This window comes from Podarcis pityusensis, assembly GCF_964106645.2.
Source record: "Podarcis pityusensis genome assembly, chromosome: 13".
In the NCBI taxonomy this organism is placed as follows: domain Eukaryota; kingdom Metazoa; phylum Chordata; class Lepidosauria; order Squamata; family Lacertidae; genus Podarcis; species Podarcis pityusensis.
The window spans coordinates 40,548,007-40,564,199 of NC_138038.1; the positions used below are offsets into that span (position 1 = coordinate 40,548,007).

Here is a 16,193-nt window from a genome sequence, read left to right on the forward strand (position 1 = left end):
AAAGTGAACCAGACAGGATGTTAATACATCAGCTCTATGCCAATGGCAGCACCACTACCTCACTAGCTCACTATGTTACTCATTTGGAAGCCAGGAGCACGCCCCCCCCCAAGCACAAAAAAGGTTCCATTTGTGATTCCCAAGGTGTGTGGAATACAATAGCATACCAGAACCACTGCATGTGAAGCTAAAGAAGTGCCAGCAACAAGGGTGAACCATGTGAGGCCCAGGAAGTCTCTTCCCCACTCTCTGAACCAGCAGCCCGGGGCTTCTTTCTATAATTCAGAGCTGCTCCCGGTGCCCCAGCCAGGATTTATTGACTTTTTCATGGAAGCAGGCACATTAGGGGCAGCTTAGTCTACCTCAAAATGAGAATAATGCAGATAAAATAAACTGGAGTTTTTCCCTGCTCATGTAACTCTGTAAAGTGGTAGGTTCATTAAAAACATTGCATGAATAAATGCATTTAATGAGAACTTCCTTTACAACGTCCACATAGCTCACCGTGCAGCAGTGGTTGATGAAGCGGGCTAGGTTGCCACATTTGGTGGCGTCGATTATTGTGTCGTGGTCCACGCGGAAAAGGTAGCTGCTCCCGATGCCCTCCTGCGCATACCGCTTCTCGCGCATGTCAGCCACCACCTGAGAAGGAGAAGGAGTGAGTCAGGACACTCAAGAGCAGACCATGTAACCAGAAGCAAGGCTGCTTTGTCCATCAAAATGCCTGTCAAAATTGGTCATAGAGAGAGATGACCAAGCTTGCCTGCTGGGCCAAAAAGGTTCCCCCACCTCTGATCCAGGAAGTGGAATGTGCCAGCATCTGCTGGGTAACAGAGAAAGAACTGCAGAGTCTTGAGGCACCTTAAACTAAGCTTAATAAAAAATGGTGTAATTCACTTTTGTGGGCTAGTGCCCACTTCATCAGGTGCATGAGGTGAGCGCTTGTCCATAAAAGCTTGTGCCATAATAAAGTTAGTCTTAACGGTGCCATCAAGACTCCTTTTTGCTGCAGCCCTCTGAAAACAGTTAAGGAACTATCCTAGTGCCAAAGTGCAAATTGACAGCTGTCAGTGCAGTGCTTCTCAGAAGCGTGGCTATCATATGGGAAGGAAATTCCTTGGGTGTCGCTGCAAAAAAGGTTGGAACAATCTGAACTATCATTCAGAAAGCAAACAGGTCCTCCCAAGGCAGTAATGAAAAGGCAGCCCTGCTCTGTGCAGTCTCCAGAGCACCCTCTGGTGTCAATTAGTTGCATATGCATGCATATACATTTCATGGCCTCTGATGAGGAAATGCAGTTCAGTAAAGAACCTCACAGAGCCCAAGCTTATTTCTTTTGGTACTTTCCTCCACTACTTCCCCATTGCACTAGCCCACTGGTCACAGTCCCCTTCCCACAAGCCTTTGTTATTGTTTTTTTTAATATATATAAAAAAACAGATAATACAAGGAAATTCAGGGACAAGAACAGGTTTAGGGAAGGGGTCATCTTTCAAAAACCAAAGTAGTGGTGAAATCCTGGACAAAGCTCTCCTAATGCAACAAAATCAGAGGTACAAAAAACATGTAGAGAGATATCTGCAGCCACCCTGTTAACTATGGCACCACCACCTTTAAATACCAGCCACACAAAGCCAGAATGCTTCTGTGAGGGATGGGAGTGATCCAGCCACCTTATGATGTTTAGCTTTCCGAAACAATTGTTTTAAACACAAGATAAAACAATATGACCAAGGCTGTGGACCAAGGCTGGTGCTCTCATGTTATAAAGACAGGCTCGCACAAGACATCAAGGCAGCAGAAACATGAATTCCTTCCTAGACCTCGTCTCCTCCACTACTGCTCACCTGCCGGATATTTTGACCCACGTACTCAATGACCATTTCATCAGCAGCGATTGGCTCCATGGCAAAGAGGCCCCATTCATGAATTCGACTCCGACCAAAGCGTAGCTTCTTCTTGCGGAACTAAAGGGAAGAGGAGGACGGTGAGGAGAGGAATAATGCGCATGGGAGAAGCAGTGGGATACTTATGTGCTGTCTGGGACAGATGGGAGCCGAGGGCCAGGCTGAGTGTGCATGTTTGTGCAAAACTCACAGCATACCATCTGGATTCCAGACATTTCTTTGTTAAAAAAAACCTCCAAGATTATTTAGCCCTCAGCTTTCTAGAAAAAGGTTGCCTGATGATTTCTGCTCAATGCACACATGCTTCACCACCGACAAAGAGTCACCTAAAACCACACTATAAGTGGATAGGTTGCCATGGCTCAAAATATATGGTTTCTATGCTCCCATTAACCCCAGTCATTTTCCCTCACACTCCTAACACACTCATAGCCCCCCACAATGCCAAATTCTGCAAAGGCTCAGCTACAGCAGATAAGATCTTGTGCCAACTGCATTATCTGGAGTCCCTCAAACAATTAAATCTGAGCTTACAGATACTTTTCAAGCCAAAACAATTGCTTTCGGCGAACCGCAGACAGAATCTTTGTCCAAAAGCTTCCTTGCTTCCTAAAGTGCAATGTGCTTTAATGCATCACGGGGATCAAGACTGGCTCTGTGAGGAAAGCCACCCCCTACTGAGAAGCCCTCCATGCCCAATTCTGGGAAGCCTCAGCATCTGAAATGCATGCCAGGCCAAGTCCATTGTCCTCTGCCTTCCAAAGGATATACTCGGATCACACTCCTAATCCCCCCAGCCAAGGGCGCATCTCCTGCTTGCTCCACTCTTTCAACTTGCTTAACAAGACATATTGGGTACCTTCAACTGGTTTAGTTTCAGAAGGTCGCTATCCAAGATGGCGGAGGAGCCAATGGCGCTGAGCAGGCGCCTTTGCTCAGATCGCCGTTCGGACAGGATGCGGTTGGTGCCCTGAAGGAGGAGGGGAGAACTGGTTGAAAATGAATGAAAACAAAATCCTTCCGCTCACAGTGGGAGGGGAACACACCACCGAGGATCACTGCGGAGTCACACATTTGGAAAGGGACGCCCTTTAAAAGCAGCTCACTATCCCAGCTGCACATTTACCCAGCTTCAGTGAGGGTGGTCAGAATGCTTAGGAAGCAGTAAGAATGGTACTGTAACTTCCCACTACTATCAAACAACGTACTTTCAAAATGAGAAGACTCCCCCTCCTTTTTGCATTTTATGTTGTCAGTATTCCAAAGTGCTCACAGGAGCTAGACAGATCAAGGGTCTGACTCAATAGAAAGCAGCACCCCATGTTCTTATACATGCACAAGCACCTCCTTTAGATTCTTAGTCAGCCCCTGCTTCTCCCAATTACTGTGGGGCCCTTCAAACTGCACAGGCAACAAATCTCTTCCTTTTCCACTCCCAGTTCTCTCAGACCCAGTGAGAGAAGAGGACTGGCCAGGGGGCGGGGGCCGTTAGGCTGACCTGCCTGCAAACATTTGGTTGCTCCCAAGTCAGTTTGGACCTGCACACAAAACTGCCGATATATAAGGTACATGCTTATTGCGGACTGATGCTTATGTGGAACTAAAGAAGGCACAATCAAAAGCCTCTTAAAGTACTGCACAAAATTTGGCGTGAAGATGAGAGCATCATCCATGTTATTTACAGGGTATGTGGGTATGCCCTGCAATTCTACAGAAGTGGGGTGTTTTGTGTCGTTTTTCTGCTTCCTGAAAATCATTTGATTGTTTTAGCTCAGGGGTAGGCAACCTAAGGTCAGTGGGCCGGATCCGGCCCAATTGCCTTCTAAATCCAGCCCGCAGACAGTCTGGGAATCAGCGTGTTTTTACATGAGTAGAAGAATATGTCCTTTTATTTAAAATGCATCTCTGGGTTATTTGTGGGGCACAGGAATTCATTCATTCCCCCCCAATATAGTCCGGCCCCCCACAAGGTCTGAACGACAGTGGACCGGCCCCCTGCTGAAAAAGTTTGCTGACCTCTGTTTTAGCCCTTACAGCTGCAAATATATGCTTAAATAACTTGCAGGTAACATGGGTGTCGTTTACAAAGCTGGAGGAGGTGCTGAAGAACAACTGCAGCGAGATGGTGCTTTGGGGTCTTGTTCCAGATCTTTGCATGTACAGATGACAGAATTTGGCTCCTCTCACCTCAAGGTGATTAGGGTCACCTTGCTGTAGAGCAGGTGTGGGAAACCTTTGGCTGTCCAGGTGTTGCTGAACTTCAACTCCCATGGGCTTCAGCAAGCATGGCCAATGATGATGGGCGTTGATGTTCAAGCAATATATGGAGGATCAAAGGCCCCCACACCTCTGGTAGTATTTGATTTGTTCTTGATATGGAGTAAGCCTGGTCCCACAATTTCTAAAATGTATGTCTGCACATATTCTTCATCCCTGCCCTCATTCAATAACAGCCCTTACTCTAGGGTCACCGCATAACCGCACAGGGAGCATAAAGAGGGGTCTAACCTGCACGTCAGCAGCATCAAGCTGCTGCACGGTGGCCGGGCAGACGTCGAGGTACTTGTCCTTCTCTTTCTTGCTGATATGGTAATAGCCCTCGCTGCGGGCACAGCCTGTCTGGTGCTCCCGCAGGTCTGACGACTTCCGCTTCCGCTTGGGGTTCGCAATGTTTGTGAGTGGAGGCGGGGAGAGTTAAGGAGAAAAAGGAAAGCATGGAGCAAGGAAATGGGACATAGGCCTCTTTCTGCCTCTTGTGTTTGGGCCAAGCAAGCAACTTCCCCTCTTCAGAAGCCTTGGTGAAAAGGTTGCCATACATGCATCTCTTCCATTAGCAGAATTAAACCTCATGCCTCCTGGAAGAAATGACGGGGGGGGGGGCAAGGAAGAGGCATGGAGTTGAATTCAGGAAATTACTGGGTGAGTGTAATGGCTTCCATTCATGCAATGGACCTTCCCTTCTCTCTCTCTCCATCTGCTCCTGAGGGTATAGGGAACCCCCCAGAGCATATTTGGGGGATGGAAGGGGAGGAGAGGGAAGGGAAATTCCATTGCACCGGTGGAAATCCTTCCCCTCGCACAATGACTTCTTTGGATGCAACCAACTAAAGCTTCCCAATTTCTTACCTTGTTATAACAACAACTGCCCCCAAACCCACAAAAGTAACCATATTGTAAAACAGACTCTCATGCCGTTCCCTCTTTTGTGACTTTGCATTTCTAAAGATTACAGGTTTTGCTTAAAAAAAAAAAAACCCCAAAAAACTGAACTTCATTTTCACCACTCACCTTTCTGAATCTTTAGCATGGAACACAATAATGGTGATGATGGCACAACCTGCCAACTACTGCAGAACTGGGAAATGTTCACAAGACAACTGCTAAATGCTGGGAATTTCAACAGCTGCAACCTAACCCTAGGGACGCGGGTGGCGCTGTAAAACCTCAGTGCCTAGGACTTGCGATCGCATGGTTGGTGGTTCGAATCCCCGCGGCGGGGTGAGCTCCCGTCGTTCGGTCCCAGCTCCTGCCCACCTAGCAGTTCGAAAGCACCCTTAAGTGCAAGTAGATAAATAGGTACCGCTTTATAGCGGGAAGGTAAACGGCGTTTCCGTGTGCTGCGCTGGTGCAGGCTCGCCAGAGCAGCTTCGTCACGCTGGCCACGTGACCCGGAAGTGTCTTCGGACAGCGCTGGCCCCCGGCCTCTTAAGCGAGATGGGCGCGCAACCCCAGAGTCGGTCACGACTGGCCCGTACGGGCAGGGGTACCTTTACCTTTTTAACCTAACCCTGCTGCCCCCAATGCCTCTGCTGGCCTTGTTAAACAAGAGGCACCTGTACTTGGCAGAATACCTATTCATTTGTACAGTGTTAAGTCCAATAATGAGGACAATGGTTCACACACACGTCTGGCTTTCGCCGTAGCTGGATCTGGATATTTTTTTTTTAAAAAACCCAACAACTGCAGAACTAACAAAGCCTATCAACATGCTATCCTTAATATTTTATGAACTCTTCATATTCTACCAACAAAACCCCAACAGTGACAGTGGAAAGCCCAAAGGTATACTCAACACTATAAACTGGTTGAGCAGTCAGTTTCTCTTCCCAGGGAATTGCAGCACTATAGGGGAGGGCAGCTACAGATCTTAAAACAGAATTCTCAGTAGCAGCAGGCCTCACCAAACTACAATTCCCAGATATCAGTGGAGGAAGCCCTGCTAGTCAAAATGGTATAACCCCAAGATGCATTCGCAGCAAAGATACCCAGCCCCCAACCCTCCGGAATTGCCTGACAGGAAGGATATTGGTGTGGTGGACCCAGTGGGTATCGTTCAGCCAGTCCGTGCTGTTGTCCTCGTGCAGCAGGCGCTCGTACGTCAGCCGCAAGTACTTCATGTCCTCCAGGTCTAGCCCTGAGTTCCAGATGTCATACAAGATTGTCATCTGCTCAAACTCACTGCGTGTCTCAAAGGCCAGGGGCAGTGGAGGCGGCTGAGCAGGGGCATGCTTGTGCGAGTGGGAGCGCAGGGAGCGCCTGCGGATCTCCCCTTCGTCGCTGCTGTCAGCACTCTCCTCCTCCTTTTCCTCATCCTCCTCACTCTCTGAAAGGAACAGGTCCTCAGGCCCAAAGTTCAAGTTCCCCAGGTCCTTTAGGGCCTCTTCCTTGAGCCACTGGGGCTGCTTCTTGGCCTGAGGTGGTTGTTGTTGTTGTTGTTGCTGCTGCTGCTGCTGTGGGACAGCTGCCTTGGGCTTCTCGGCTGGTGGAGGCGGGGGCAGCGAAACCAGGTCACCCACGTCAGGCTCAGCTTTGACCTCACTGGCATCAGCCACAACCTCCTCAGGGGCCTCCAGGACCTCGCCAACGTGCTCGCTGTACAAATCCACGCGCGGCAGGTCGGCAGCGCCAGACAACACCGCCTCGTCGGCTTTGCGGGAGGCAGGTGCTGCGCGGACAGCCATGGCGTAGTTATGCTCCATCAGAATGCTGCTTACTTCCGGGGGCAGTGCGGGGACCGGTGGCACGGCCTTGGGCTCCTCGGCCTCGTCGGAGGTCTCCGTCTCCTCAGAGTCTTCACTGCCTGCACCGGCCTTCTTCAGCGCCACGTCTGCCAGCACAGCCAGGTTGGGTTGATTCGCCAGCTCCAGCAGCGAGGAAGCGCCCATCCGCTCGCGCAGGTGCAGCCTGTCCTCTCCAGGGGGCTGGGGCACCCGTGGGAGCTCTGAGCTCCGAGAGCGAGAGCGGCTCCGGGACCGGCCGGCCGGAAGCAGCTCATCCGTCCAACACTTCACCAGGGAAGCGTGGTCAGCCGGCAGGTTGCTGATTGTTCTTTGGTTGGCTTTGGGGGGCTCCCTCTTGCGGCTGGCAGGGGCTGCTGCCTTGGCAGGGGGCGCTACAGGAGGCAGGGGAGAGGCAACTGGAGCTGGGGCTTCCAGGGTTAAGGGCACTTGGGATGGTAACATGGGTTCTACAGGCACTATGGGGGCCTGTGCTACCTCTGTGGGGACAGGCGGCGGAGGTGGTGGGGGAAGAGGAGGAGGTGGCGGAGGCAAAAGCGTTGAAGGAGCCGGTTCCAGTGGCTTCTCAAATGCCGCCTTGATCTCGTCATCCTCACCAGGAGCTGAGAAGGAGACTGTTTTCCGGCGCTTCTTGGGTGGTGGCAGGAGTGGGATAGGTGAGGAAGGTCGCTCTTCCGGCCTGGGTCGCTCTTCTGGAGCCGTCCCAACATCCTTCTCCTCTAAATGCGGGGCCAGGATGCCATCCTTCAGAGGAGCAGGCTTCCCTTCTGCCACATGGCCTGCATGAGGGAGATAAAATTGTGCACTGGTGAGTGTGGGGTCACCAATTTTTAAGGTGAGAACAAGGAGACTGTGCAGGAAAGAAAGCCAACAAGCAAGCAGTGGTATAATTTAAATAAGGTGGAAACAGTGGGAGAGGTGAATAATGTTAGCAAGAGAGATAGATGCGAGAAAACCAGTGAATCGATGGAAAACCAAAGAGAAAATTATAGCAGTTGTGTTGTGAGATAAGCAGAAGGTGGACTAGAGTTTTGACTGAGGAGAGAGAGGAAGGGCCAAATTTCTGTAATATTGTAAAGGGGGAAATGGCATGATTTGGCAATTGATTAAGGAGGACCAAAGGGAAAACCAAGGCTTGCTTCTGATCAACAGAGTGGATTGTGACGTTGTCAATAGATAATGAGAGAATGGATTGGGGAAAATATGAGGTGAGCCAGTCTTTGACATACTGAGCTTGAAACGATAATGAAACATCCAAGCAGACATCTCTCACAGGAGATGCTTGACTGGATGGAGGCAGAAGTTCTGGGGTGGAGCAGTAGAGCTGGGTGGCATCAAGATACAGGAGGAACTGAAAGCCATGGAAGTGGGACAATGTTGGGACAACGTATATGTGGCTCACCAGCCCTTTGGTAAGATAATGAGTGCAAACATGGCAATCCACAACTTGGCCTCCCAACGCTCTGCAATTTGTCCAGCTGCTCTCAACACTTTCCCCATCTCCTAGGCAGAGCTGGGGAGGACTCTGGGTAGAGCATCTCACCTTGGAGCAGGCCTGCTTCTGTTTTCTTCTTGTCAAGCTCAGCGTCTGTGGTCTGACGCATTCTCTCTTCCAGGTCTCTCAGTGGCTCAGTGGGGCAGCTGTCCATGGTAGATTCGTCCATTTCCTCCATGCTCTCAGCTTCCTCCTCATCAGATGAAGAGGAGGACAAGGAAGAGGAAGACGAAGAGCTGCTCTCTGAATCAGAAGTGCTGTCGCTGTCCTCATCGGACTCATCATAGAGAGAATACTTGGAGGAGCCGTCGCTCTCACCTTCATCTGCACAAGGGATAAAAGGGGACAGGTAATACCAGCAACATGTCTGTGAGCATTTCACACTCCCACGCATAGCACAGGCAGAGAGCAGAGTGTGGTCTTTGTCCAAAGTATAGTTTCTGAAATTATTTCAGCTTCCACTTAATATTTTTTTTAAAAAACTACACAATTTCTAGTCCTCACAGGTAGTCCCATTGAAGTTACTAGATATGAGCAACAGGTCCATTTAGTTCAACAGGTCTACTCTGAGTAGGACTTAGTTTAATACCACCCCATGGCTGCAAATATATGTCAAAGGCTGGAGAGGCAGTTGAACAACATTTCTTGCAGAGGATGGGGTTTTCAATGATCCACAAAATTCCTTGCCCCTCCCTATGAATAGCAAAAGCAGAATTATGTAAAACATTTTTTTAATTCAATGGTGCAAATAAAAATATGGCCAGATTTGCATATTTCCCACAGGTTGCAGCATTTAGCTGTGCAGAAGAAGGGATTTAAGTACTGAGTATATAAAAAACCCAGAAGCTCTGCCAAGTGCTGATGACCAGCTGGCTTTTTGGCAGAGAAGTGTCCTGAGCGCTTCAAGAACAGAGTAAAGGGAGATGCCACTTGCATTGATAGGGAAACCACACGCAGTTGGGGTATGATTCATACCAAAAGCAGCACACGGATTAGAAAAGACCCTGCTATCTTTCATCTCCACCTAAGTCAACAGCCTGTTGTTAAGGACAATGTTAGTGATGGCAATTCATCATTTCTGGTAACTGGCAACTGTCAATACCTTCAGATTCCTCCTTCTTCGTGCCGCGCTCCCTAGAACCTTCACCTTCCTCCCTCCGCTGCTGCTCCTCCTCCTCCTCCTCCTCCTGTGAAGACAGCAGCATAAAATGTTTCTCGGGGGCGAAATCTTTTAACAAGTCCTTTAGCAGAAGGAAAGGGTACGCATGGCAAAATGTCAGCTCGAACTCCTGAGTCAGAGTGGCTTGAAGAGGGCATGAGTTCAAAAAGGAACTCAAGTCCTGCGGAATGACTTGAGGCTACAAGTGCAACTGGAAAGTGATTTCACTTTCAGGGCTGCCTAGGCTGCTTGAAGAAAAGGGAGCAGAGGTCGAATGGGGGAGAAGATGCAGAATAATAATAATAATAATAATAATAATTTTTATTTCTACCCCGCCCTCCCCAGCCAAGGCTGGGCTCAGAGCGGCTTACAAGCAATAATAAAAACAAGTTAAATGATTACAACTTAAAAACAAAATTAAAAAATACAACATTAAAATATTGAAACATTAAAATATTAAAATGTAGCCTCATCGTAGAAGGAGAAGGAAAAGAAAAAAGAAAGAGAGGGAGGGAATCAAATTGGCTCCAAGCCAAAGGCCAGGCGCAACAACTCTGTCTTACAGGTCCTGCGGAAAGAAATCAGATCCTGCAGGGCCCTGGTCTTGTGAGGCAGAGCGTTCCACCAGACCGGAGCCAGAGTTGAAAAGGCCCTGGCTCTGGTTGAAGCCAATCTAACTTCCTTAGGGCCCAGGACCACAAGGGTGTTGCTATTTATGGACCTTGAGGCTCTCCGTGGGGCATACCGGGAGAGGCGGTCCCGTAGGTACGAGGGTCCTAGGCCGTGAAGGGCTTTAAAGGTCAAAAGCAGCACCTTAAATCTGATCCTGTACTCCACCGGGAGCCAGTGCAGCTTGAAAAGCACTGGGTGAATATGCTCCCATGGCGGGGACCCCGTGAGGAGTCTCGCTGCAGCATTCTGCACCCGCTGGAGTTTCTGGGACAGCTTCAAGGGCAGCCCCGCGTAGAGCGAATTACAGTAATCAAGCCTGGAGATGACTGTCGCATGGATCACTGTGGCCAGGTCGGGGCGGGAAAGGTAAGGGACCAACTGCTTGATGCGGCAAAGGTGGAAAAATGTCGCCTTGGCTGTTGCTGTAACTTGCGCCTCCATGGAAAGGGAGGCGTCAAGGATTACACTCAAACTCTTAACGGAAGGCAATGACACTAATTGGGCCCCCGCAAGAGAAGGGAGTTGGTCCCTCATCCCCATGCCATTCCGACCCAGCCATAGGACCTCTATCTTCGAAGGATTTAGTTTCAATCGGCTCCCACGAAACCATCCAGCCACAGCTTCCAAGCATCTGGTCATCATTCTGGTCAGAAGAAAAGGGAGGGCCTGGAAACCCAACAGCAAATGGCAATCAAGCGGTCCAACCATGTCAAGGACATAGCAGCATAGCTAAGCGCGTAGTAAAATGCTCATCAGGCTCTGTGCTCATTGACAGCCACGGTGGAGAGATGGCACACCGAAGGGCTTCACAGGGGATGGCCATTTAAGACTGTAGGAAAGGAGGAGTGCAGTCCTGGTCCGGGTCCAACAAGGCACCTGGTCAGGCACAGTGGGGGAAATGGGAGCTCTAGGATCCAAGCTATTTAAGAATTCTACCACAAAGACCTATTCAACTGCTTTATGCTGTGTCCTGGCCAATCACTGGGGGAAACTGAAACTGGTTAGAGTAGCCTTTCTCAACCTTGGATCCCCAGACATTGCTGGACTACAACTCCCATCATCCCTAGCTAGCAGGATCACTGGCCAGGGATCATGGGAGTTGTAGTCCGACAACACCTGGAGACCCACGGTTGAGAAGACTGTACCAGCGGTTTCTCATAGAGGTAGGAACAGCCAAAATGCAAACTGCTTTGAGGTTTCATTTACAATCAAGCGGTGTATAAATTAAAACCTAAATAAATAAATAAGGGTCGCCTTCTTCTCACCTTCTCAGAGGATGAATCCTCAGATGCTTCCTCTCCCTCGCTATCCAGGCAGAAAAGTTTCCGCCTTTTCCCCGGCCCTTTGATCCGATCATCATCCCTCTTGGAGCTTTTGGGTACCTGTGAGGAATCCTTATCTGCAAGGTGGAACAGGGGAGAGGGAACGTAAGATTGAGTTAATTTAAGGATAGAAAACACTCCCTTAATTATGAAAAAAAGTTCAACCATCACCCATAACTATCCAGGGCTGAAGGAACTGACCTTCCTCATCCTCTTCAGCAAGAGTAGATGGGTGTGGCTGCTTCACTTCACTGTCCTCTGAGATTTCGGATGGCTCTTTCCTTTTCACCTGGAACAAGAGGATCCCTGAGATGAGAAGGGCTTAGAGAGCCATCACTCAAGCAAGTGCTCAAACCAGATTTTTGTCTCTTATGACCCCCATCCCACTTATAGCCTCCTGAACAAAACAAGGTTTTGAGATCCTGAAGCTGGATTGCTGCCACAGCCAACCCAAGGGGATTCATGGCCCTCACCTTGAAGGATGGGAGTCCCAGAACTCCTCGAAAGCCAGTCCCAAAGCCAAACCCTTCCAGGCCACCAGTGCCGCCACTCTTGGCCCAGTCAACCAGGGACAGCAGGGCAGGGTCTTTCAGCTTTGTCTTGTCTTTCTCCTCTTCCTTGACTGGCTGCTTGACAGTACTCTGGAAAGGCTGCAGATAATGAGAGCTGGGCATTAGCAGCAGTGATGAGAGGCTGAGGAAGAGGGTTCGGGATATGGGATGAGGAGTAGGCAGAGCAGCAAACCCTTGGTAAGTCACATGCTCAAAAAGAGCAGAACACAGAGACTTTTGATAAGAATGATTTTTGCAGTGTCTGTCAAAGTTGATTAAACAGCACCCTTTCTATCCATGTATGCAGACAGATTCATTTCCTAAATGCAGATATCTCATTAGGTTTATCTGCTCCATATTCCCTGTGTCTCTTCATACCCATTTGTCCTGTTCCTACATCCTCATCCAAATCTCTTTACTAATCCACCCTGCTGCCTTCAACACACTTCACGCCTCTGCTAAGCTTCTACTTCCCCACATGCCATCCTGCAAGCATCGCTGCTATCCTGAGGTTGCAGAAGCAAGGCTTGGAGTGGCTTTTCGGTGGCAGGTTTGCAGCCCACTTTCTGGGGAACTCTGCACTTTCACTGTATCAGTAAGAATAATAAAAGCCTTTCATACCACTCGCTGCAAAGCCTTAAGCCTTTCATACCACTCGCTGCAAAGCAGGCCCCACAGCTCTCCCAAATCCCCACGACCCCCCTCAACACCCTATGCCTAAGAGTTAGGAACCGTGTCTCAAACCTACACCCCTTTCCAAGACTGGGGCTCTTGGCAGCCTCCCCCCCCCCCGCACAATCACCTTGGCCTTCTCCTCCTTGCGCTCCCACCACTTGTCAAAGGTGTTGAAAGCCACGTTCTCCACCATCTTGCGGTTGAGGTCACGCTGCATGATGCTCTTCATCTCCTGCATGAGTGTCTCCAGGACGCTGTCCACTACAGAGGCATGGGGGTCCTTGGGAAGAGGTGGGGGTGGAGCCACTTCCTCCTGGTATCCCCATGGGGAGGCTCGGAAATCAAGGAGGCGCTGTGGGGGTGGCAGAGGGGGCTGCTCCGAGGAATGCTGCGGCTGCTGCTGCTGCTCCGAGGCCCCCACTGCTGACGGCTGCTGCATGAACAGCTGGTCTCTCTGGAAGTGGCGGTTCGCCTGGTCCAGCAGGTAGCCGTGGCCGTAGAGGGGGCGGCCGCAGAAAGAGGCCGCCTCCCGGTGGTAGGGGAAAGGGTCCTCAAACTGGCCTTTGCTCTGACGCAGCTGCTGCAGGCGGCTCAGCATCTGCGTCTGCATCTGGAAGGACATGGGCATCCCGCCCCACTGGTTGCCCAGCCGGTTCATCAGCTCCATGGAGTTGACGAAGTCGTAGATGTGGGGGGCACCCCGGCCTCCACCCACCACCCCAGCGCGCCCTCTGAAGTCCGAGAGGCGGTGAGCATGCCGTGGGCCAACCTGGCCGTAGTTGGAGAGCGAGTGGGTCTTGCCCGCCAGGTGCGGGAGGGAGACGGACATGAGAGGCTGTATCGGGTAGGCGGGGGGCGGCTCTGGTCGGTGGTGGGGGGTAAAGGAGGACACGCCCAGTTGCATGTGGCCCAGGGCTGACGGCATCACAGAAAAATGGGGTTCAGACACCCCTGCCACAGGGGTTGGGGGTTCGACCTCTGCTTCATCCTCAGAGATTTCCATGTCTTCACCTGAAGATTGTTGAGATGCCTTATTTGGGAGGAGAAGGGAAGGGAGGGAGATAGCACAGTGAGCCAATTGTCTGCCTTCTGCAGTATGCATCACCCATTTCCCTGAAAGCAACTGCTGCAAACCACCTCCCAAAACACTATCACCAATTCCTGCAGGCCTGTCTTTTCACCTGTCTAACCCCAACAATATCATTAAATTATTCACACTACATAATAATAATGATAATAATAATAATCTTGAAACAAATTCAAATTACATGATGCCGGCAAAGTCAAATATAAAAACCCTAGCCTCAAGTTATCTCTCATTCTCCCAATTCGTAAGACACCAAAGATACCTAGGTAAGTTCCTAGCCCTCGTGACTGTGCATAAAATCTTAGAAAGCTGGATGCAGCATTTGTTAAGAAGGCTGGTATTCAGGAGATGAGATGATACCTGCAAGGATTTCTGCAATCAGCACTTCCCTACAGTTCATCATCAACGCCCTGTTAACTGTCCCAACAAACATTTCTAATGGTTCAAAACCCAAGATCTGCAAGCACAGCAAACATGACTGCTGAATTTATGTGACACACATCCAAACACGTGGAGTGCCGTGTGGAGTACTGTGTTTGTGTTCAAGGTTCCAGCCTGCCACCTATACCTTCTTTCAGAATGTTCCACTGCATCCCACCCCTCTCAAGTCACTCAATATTCTATGGTCAATGAGCTGGCTCGGTCCTTCACTGAGCTCCAACCCCCCCCCCCCCCAAAGTTGCCACATTCAAAATCCTCAGAACTTACTCTATCTTGTCCATTGGCTTTGGGAGATTCTGCTCCTGATCCCATGTCCAGCGCCGGCACCACATCTTCAAAACTGACAGGGAGGGGAGGCGGTGGAGTGCAGGGCCCGTGCGGCTCCACTCCTTTGAGCCCTCCCTTCTCCTCGTCTTCCTCTTCCGTGTCCAAATTGAGGAAAGAGAACTTGGACCTTTGCTCCTTGAGCAGCATCTCGATGCGGGAGTCCAAGCTGCTGTGCTGAGTGAAAGGGACGCTCTCGTTGGTAGTTTCAGGCGCAGGGGAGCCAGACCGGGCTGGCGAGGTCTGCACAGCAGGGGAATGGGACCGGTCATCGGCCCCTGCAATGGTTGCTACTGCTGGGCTGGTGTTCTCTTTAGTTTCCTGAGCAAGAAATTCGGTAGGAGGCAAGGAGTTGGCAGCAAAAGTCTCGGCTGTGGGGAGCAGCCGGTAGTCCTGGTCCACGGCAAGGGGTTCCACGGGAAGGGAGAAAGGCTCCGGAGTGGCTGTGTACGGTGGGTAGAGAACGCTGGGTGCTGGAAAGGGCTCTGCACTCTGCTGAGTGAAGCTGTGGCTGTTCTGGAATTGAGCACTATCTGGGGCTGGGGTGGCCACAGACGACGAAGAGGAGGAGGAGGGGGTGGTGACCGTGGGGGTGGTGACGGTGGAGGAAGGAGTCGCCTCATCCCTCTGGGAGCGCTCCCTGTGCCGGGAATGGAAACCAGAGTCCTCTCTTTGGTGGGAGCGATGAGAGGAGGAGGAGGAAGAGGAGGGGGTGGAAGAAGACGGGCGCCCTTCTGAGGTGGATGAGAGGCGTTGGTACCGGCTGCTGCTGCTGATTGTGGCAGCACTGCCGCCGCCGCTGCCGCCGTCAAACTGCTGATTGTAGGGAGGGTAGTGATGGTCATTGCTACGGAAGTGGGAGGAGGAGGAAGAAGAGGTCGAGGAGGAGGAGGAAGAGGACGAAGAAGAATAATGCCGACGTGAGTACGAGTCTGGAAAGCTGTTCTCATGTCGGCGGGATTTGTACGATGTTGACTCTGGCTGATAGCTTGTGTAGCCTGGAGTCCCTTGCCTTGAGGAGGAAAATTAAGAAGAGACAGTACCGTGAGTGACCAGTCTTTGCTCTCTCCCACTTAGCCAGCCCTAACAGGCTGGCTCAAGGATGCAATGCCACTGAGATCACTCCCCCCGGGCTTAGGGCAGATATACATATAAATCACCCACCTGCTGGAGTAAGCAGAATCTTGAGAATATGGCGTCCCTCCCCGGGGAGTGAATGGTGTCCCCTGGGACGACTGTGGCGTGTACTGGCCATACGAAGAAGGTGTATCCTGCCTACCACTGGAATAAGGAGTGTCCTGAGAGGAAGGTGTGCCATTGCCAGGCGTTGAAGGCATTGTGTTACTAGCGTACGAGGAGTCTGTTGAGTGGCGCCTTCGGGACTCTGACTACAAAAGGGAAGGATTGAGAGCAGATTATTCACCATGCAGTCCCACCTAGACTGAAATATGGGAACCAGTCATGTAGCTAATTCCTAGCTGACTTGGATGCAGCCCCATCCGAGGGAAAATGCCAATCATTTAGCAAAGGAGCAGGACTTGA

The 16,193-nt window shown here is 50.6% G+C and overlaps 1 protein-coding gene across 8 annotated transcripts in view; it reads right to left on the reverse strand.

The window, feature by feature from the left end:
• The window catches only part of SETD1A (SET domain containing 1A, histone lysine methyltransferase), a 31,707-nt gene that overhangs the window by 4,842 nt on the left and 10,672 nt on the right, over positions 1-16,193 (reverse strand). For 4 of the 8 annotated variants that reach the window (XM_080978875.1, XM_080978877.1, XM_080978878.1 and 1 more), the window contains exons 7-19: positions 15,816-16,039; positions 14,595-15,663; positions 12,927-13,829; positions 12,047-12,223; positions 11,775-11,862; positions 11,517-11,650; positions 9,523-9,607; positions 8,469-8,744; positions 6,214-7,704; positions 4,416-4,585; positions 2,767-2,877; positions 1,848-1,967; positions 505-642 (exon numbers count right to left, since the gene is read on the reverse strand). In XM_080978875.1, the coding sequence (XP_080835001.1) occupies positions 505-642; positions 1,848-1,967; positions 2,767-2,877; positions 4,416-4,585; positions 6,214-7,704; positions 8,469-8,744; positions 9,523-9,607; positions 11,517-11,650; positions 11,775-11,862; positions 12,047-12,223; positions 12,927-13,829; positions 14,595-15,663; positions 15,816-16,039 (4,986 nt within the window). The remainder of the gene's footprint in view (positions 1-504; positions 643-1,847; positions 1,968-2,766; positions 2,878-4,415; positions 4,586-6,213; positions 7,705-8,468; positions 8,745-9,522; positions 9,608-11,516; positions 11,651-11,774; positions 11,863-12,046; positions 12,224-12,926; positions 13,830-14,594; positions 15,664-15,815; positions 16,040-16,193) is intronic. The other 4 variants (XM_080978882.1, XM_080978881.1, XM_080978880.1 and 1 more) reach the window with 4 other exon arrangements.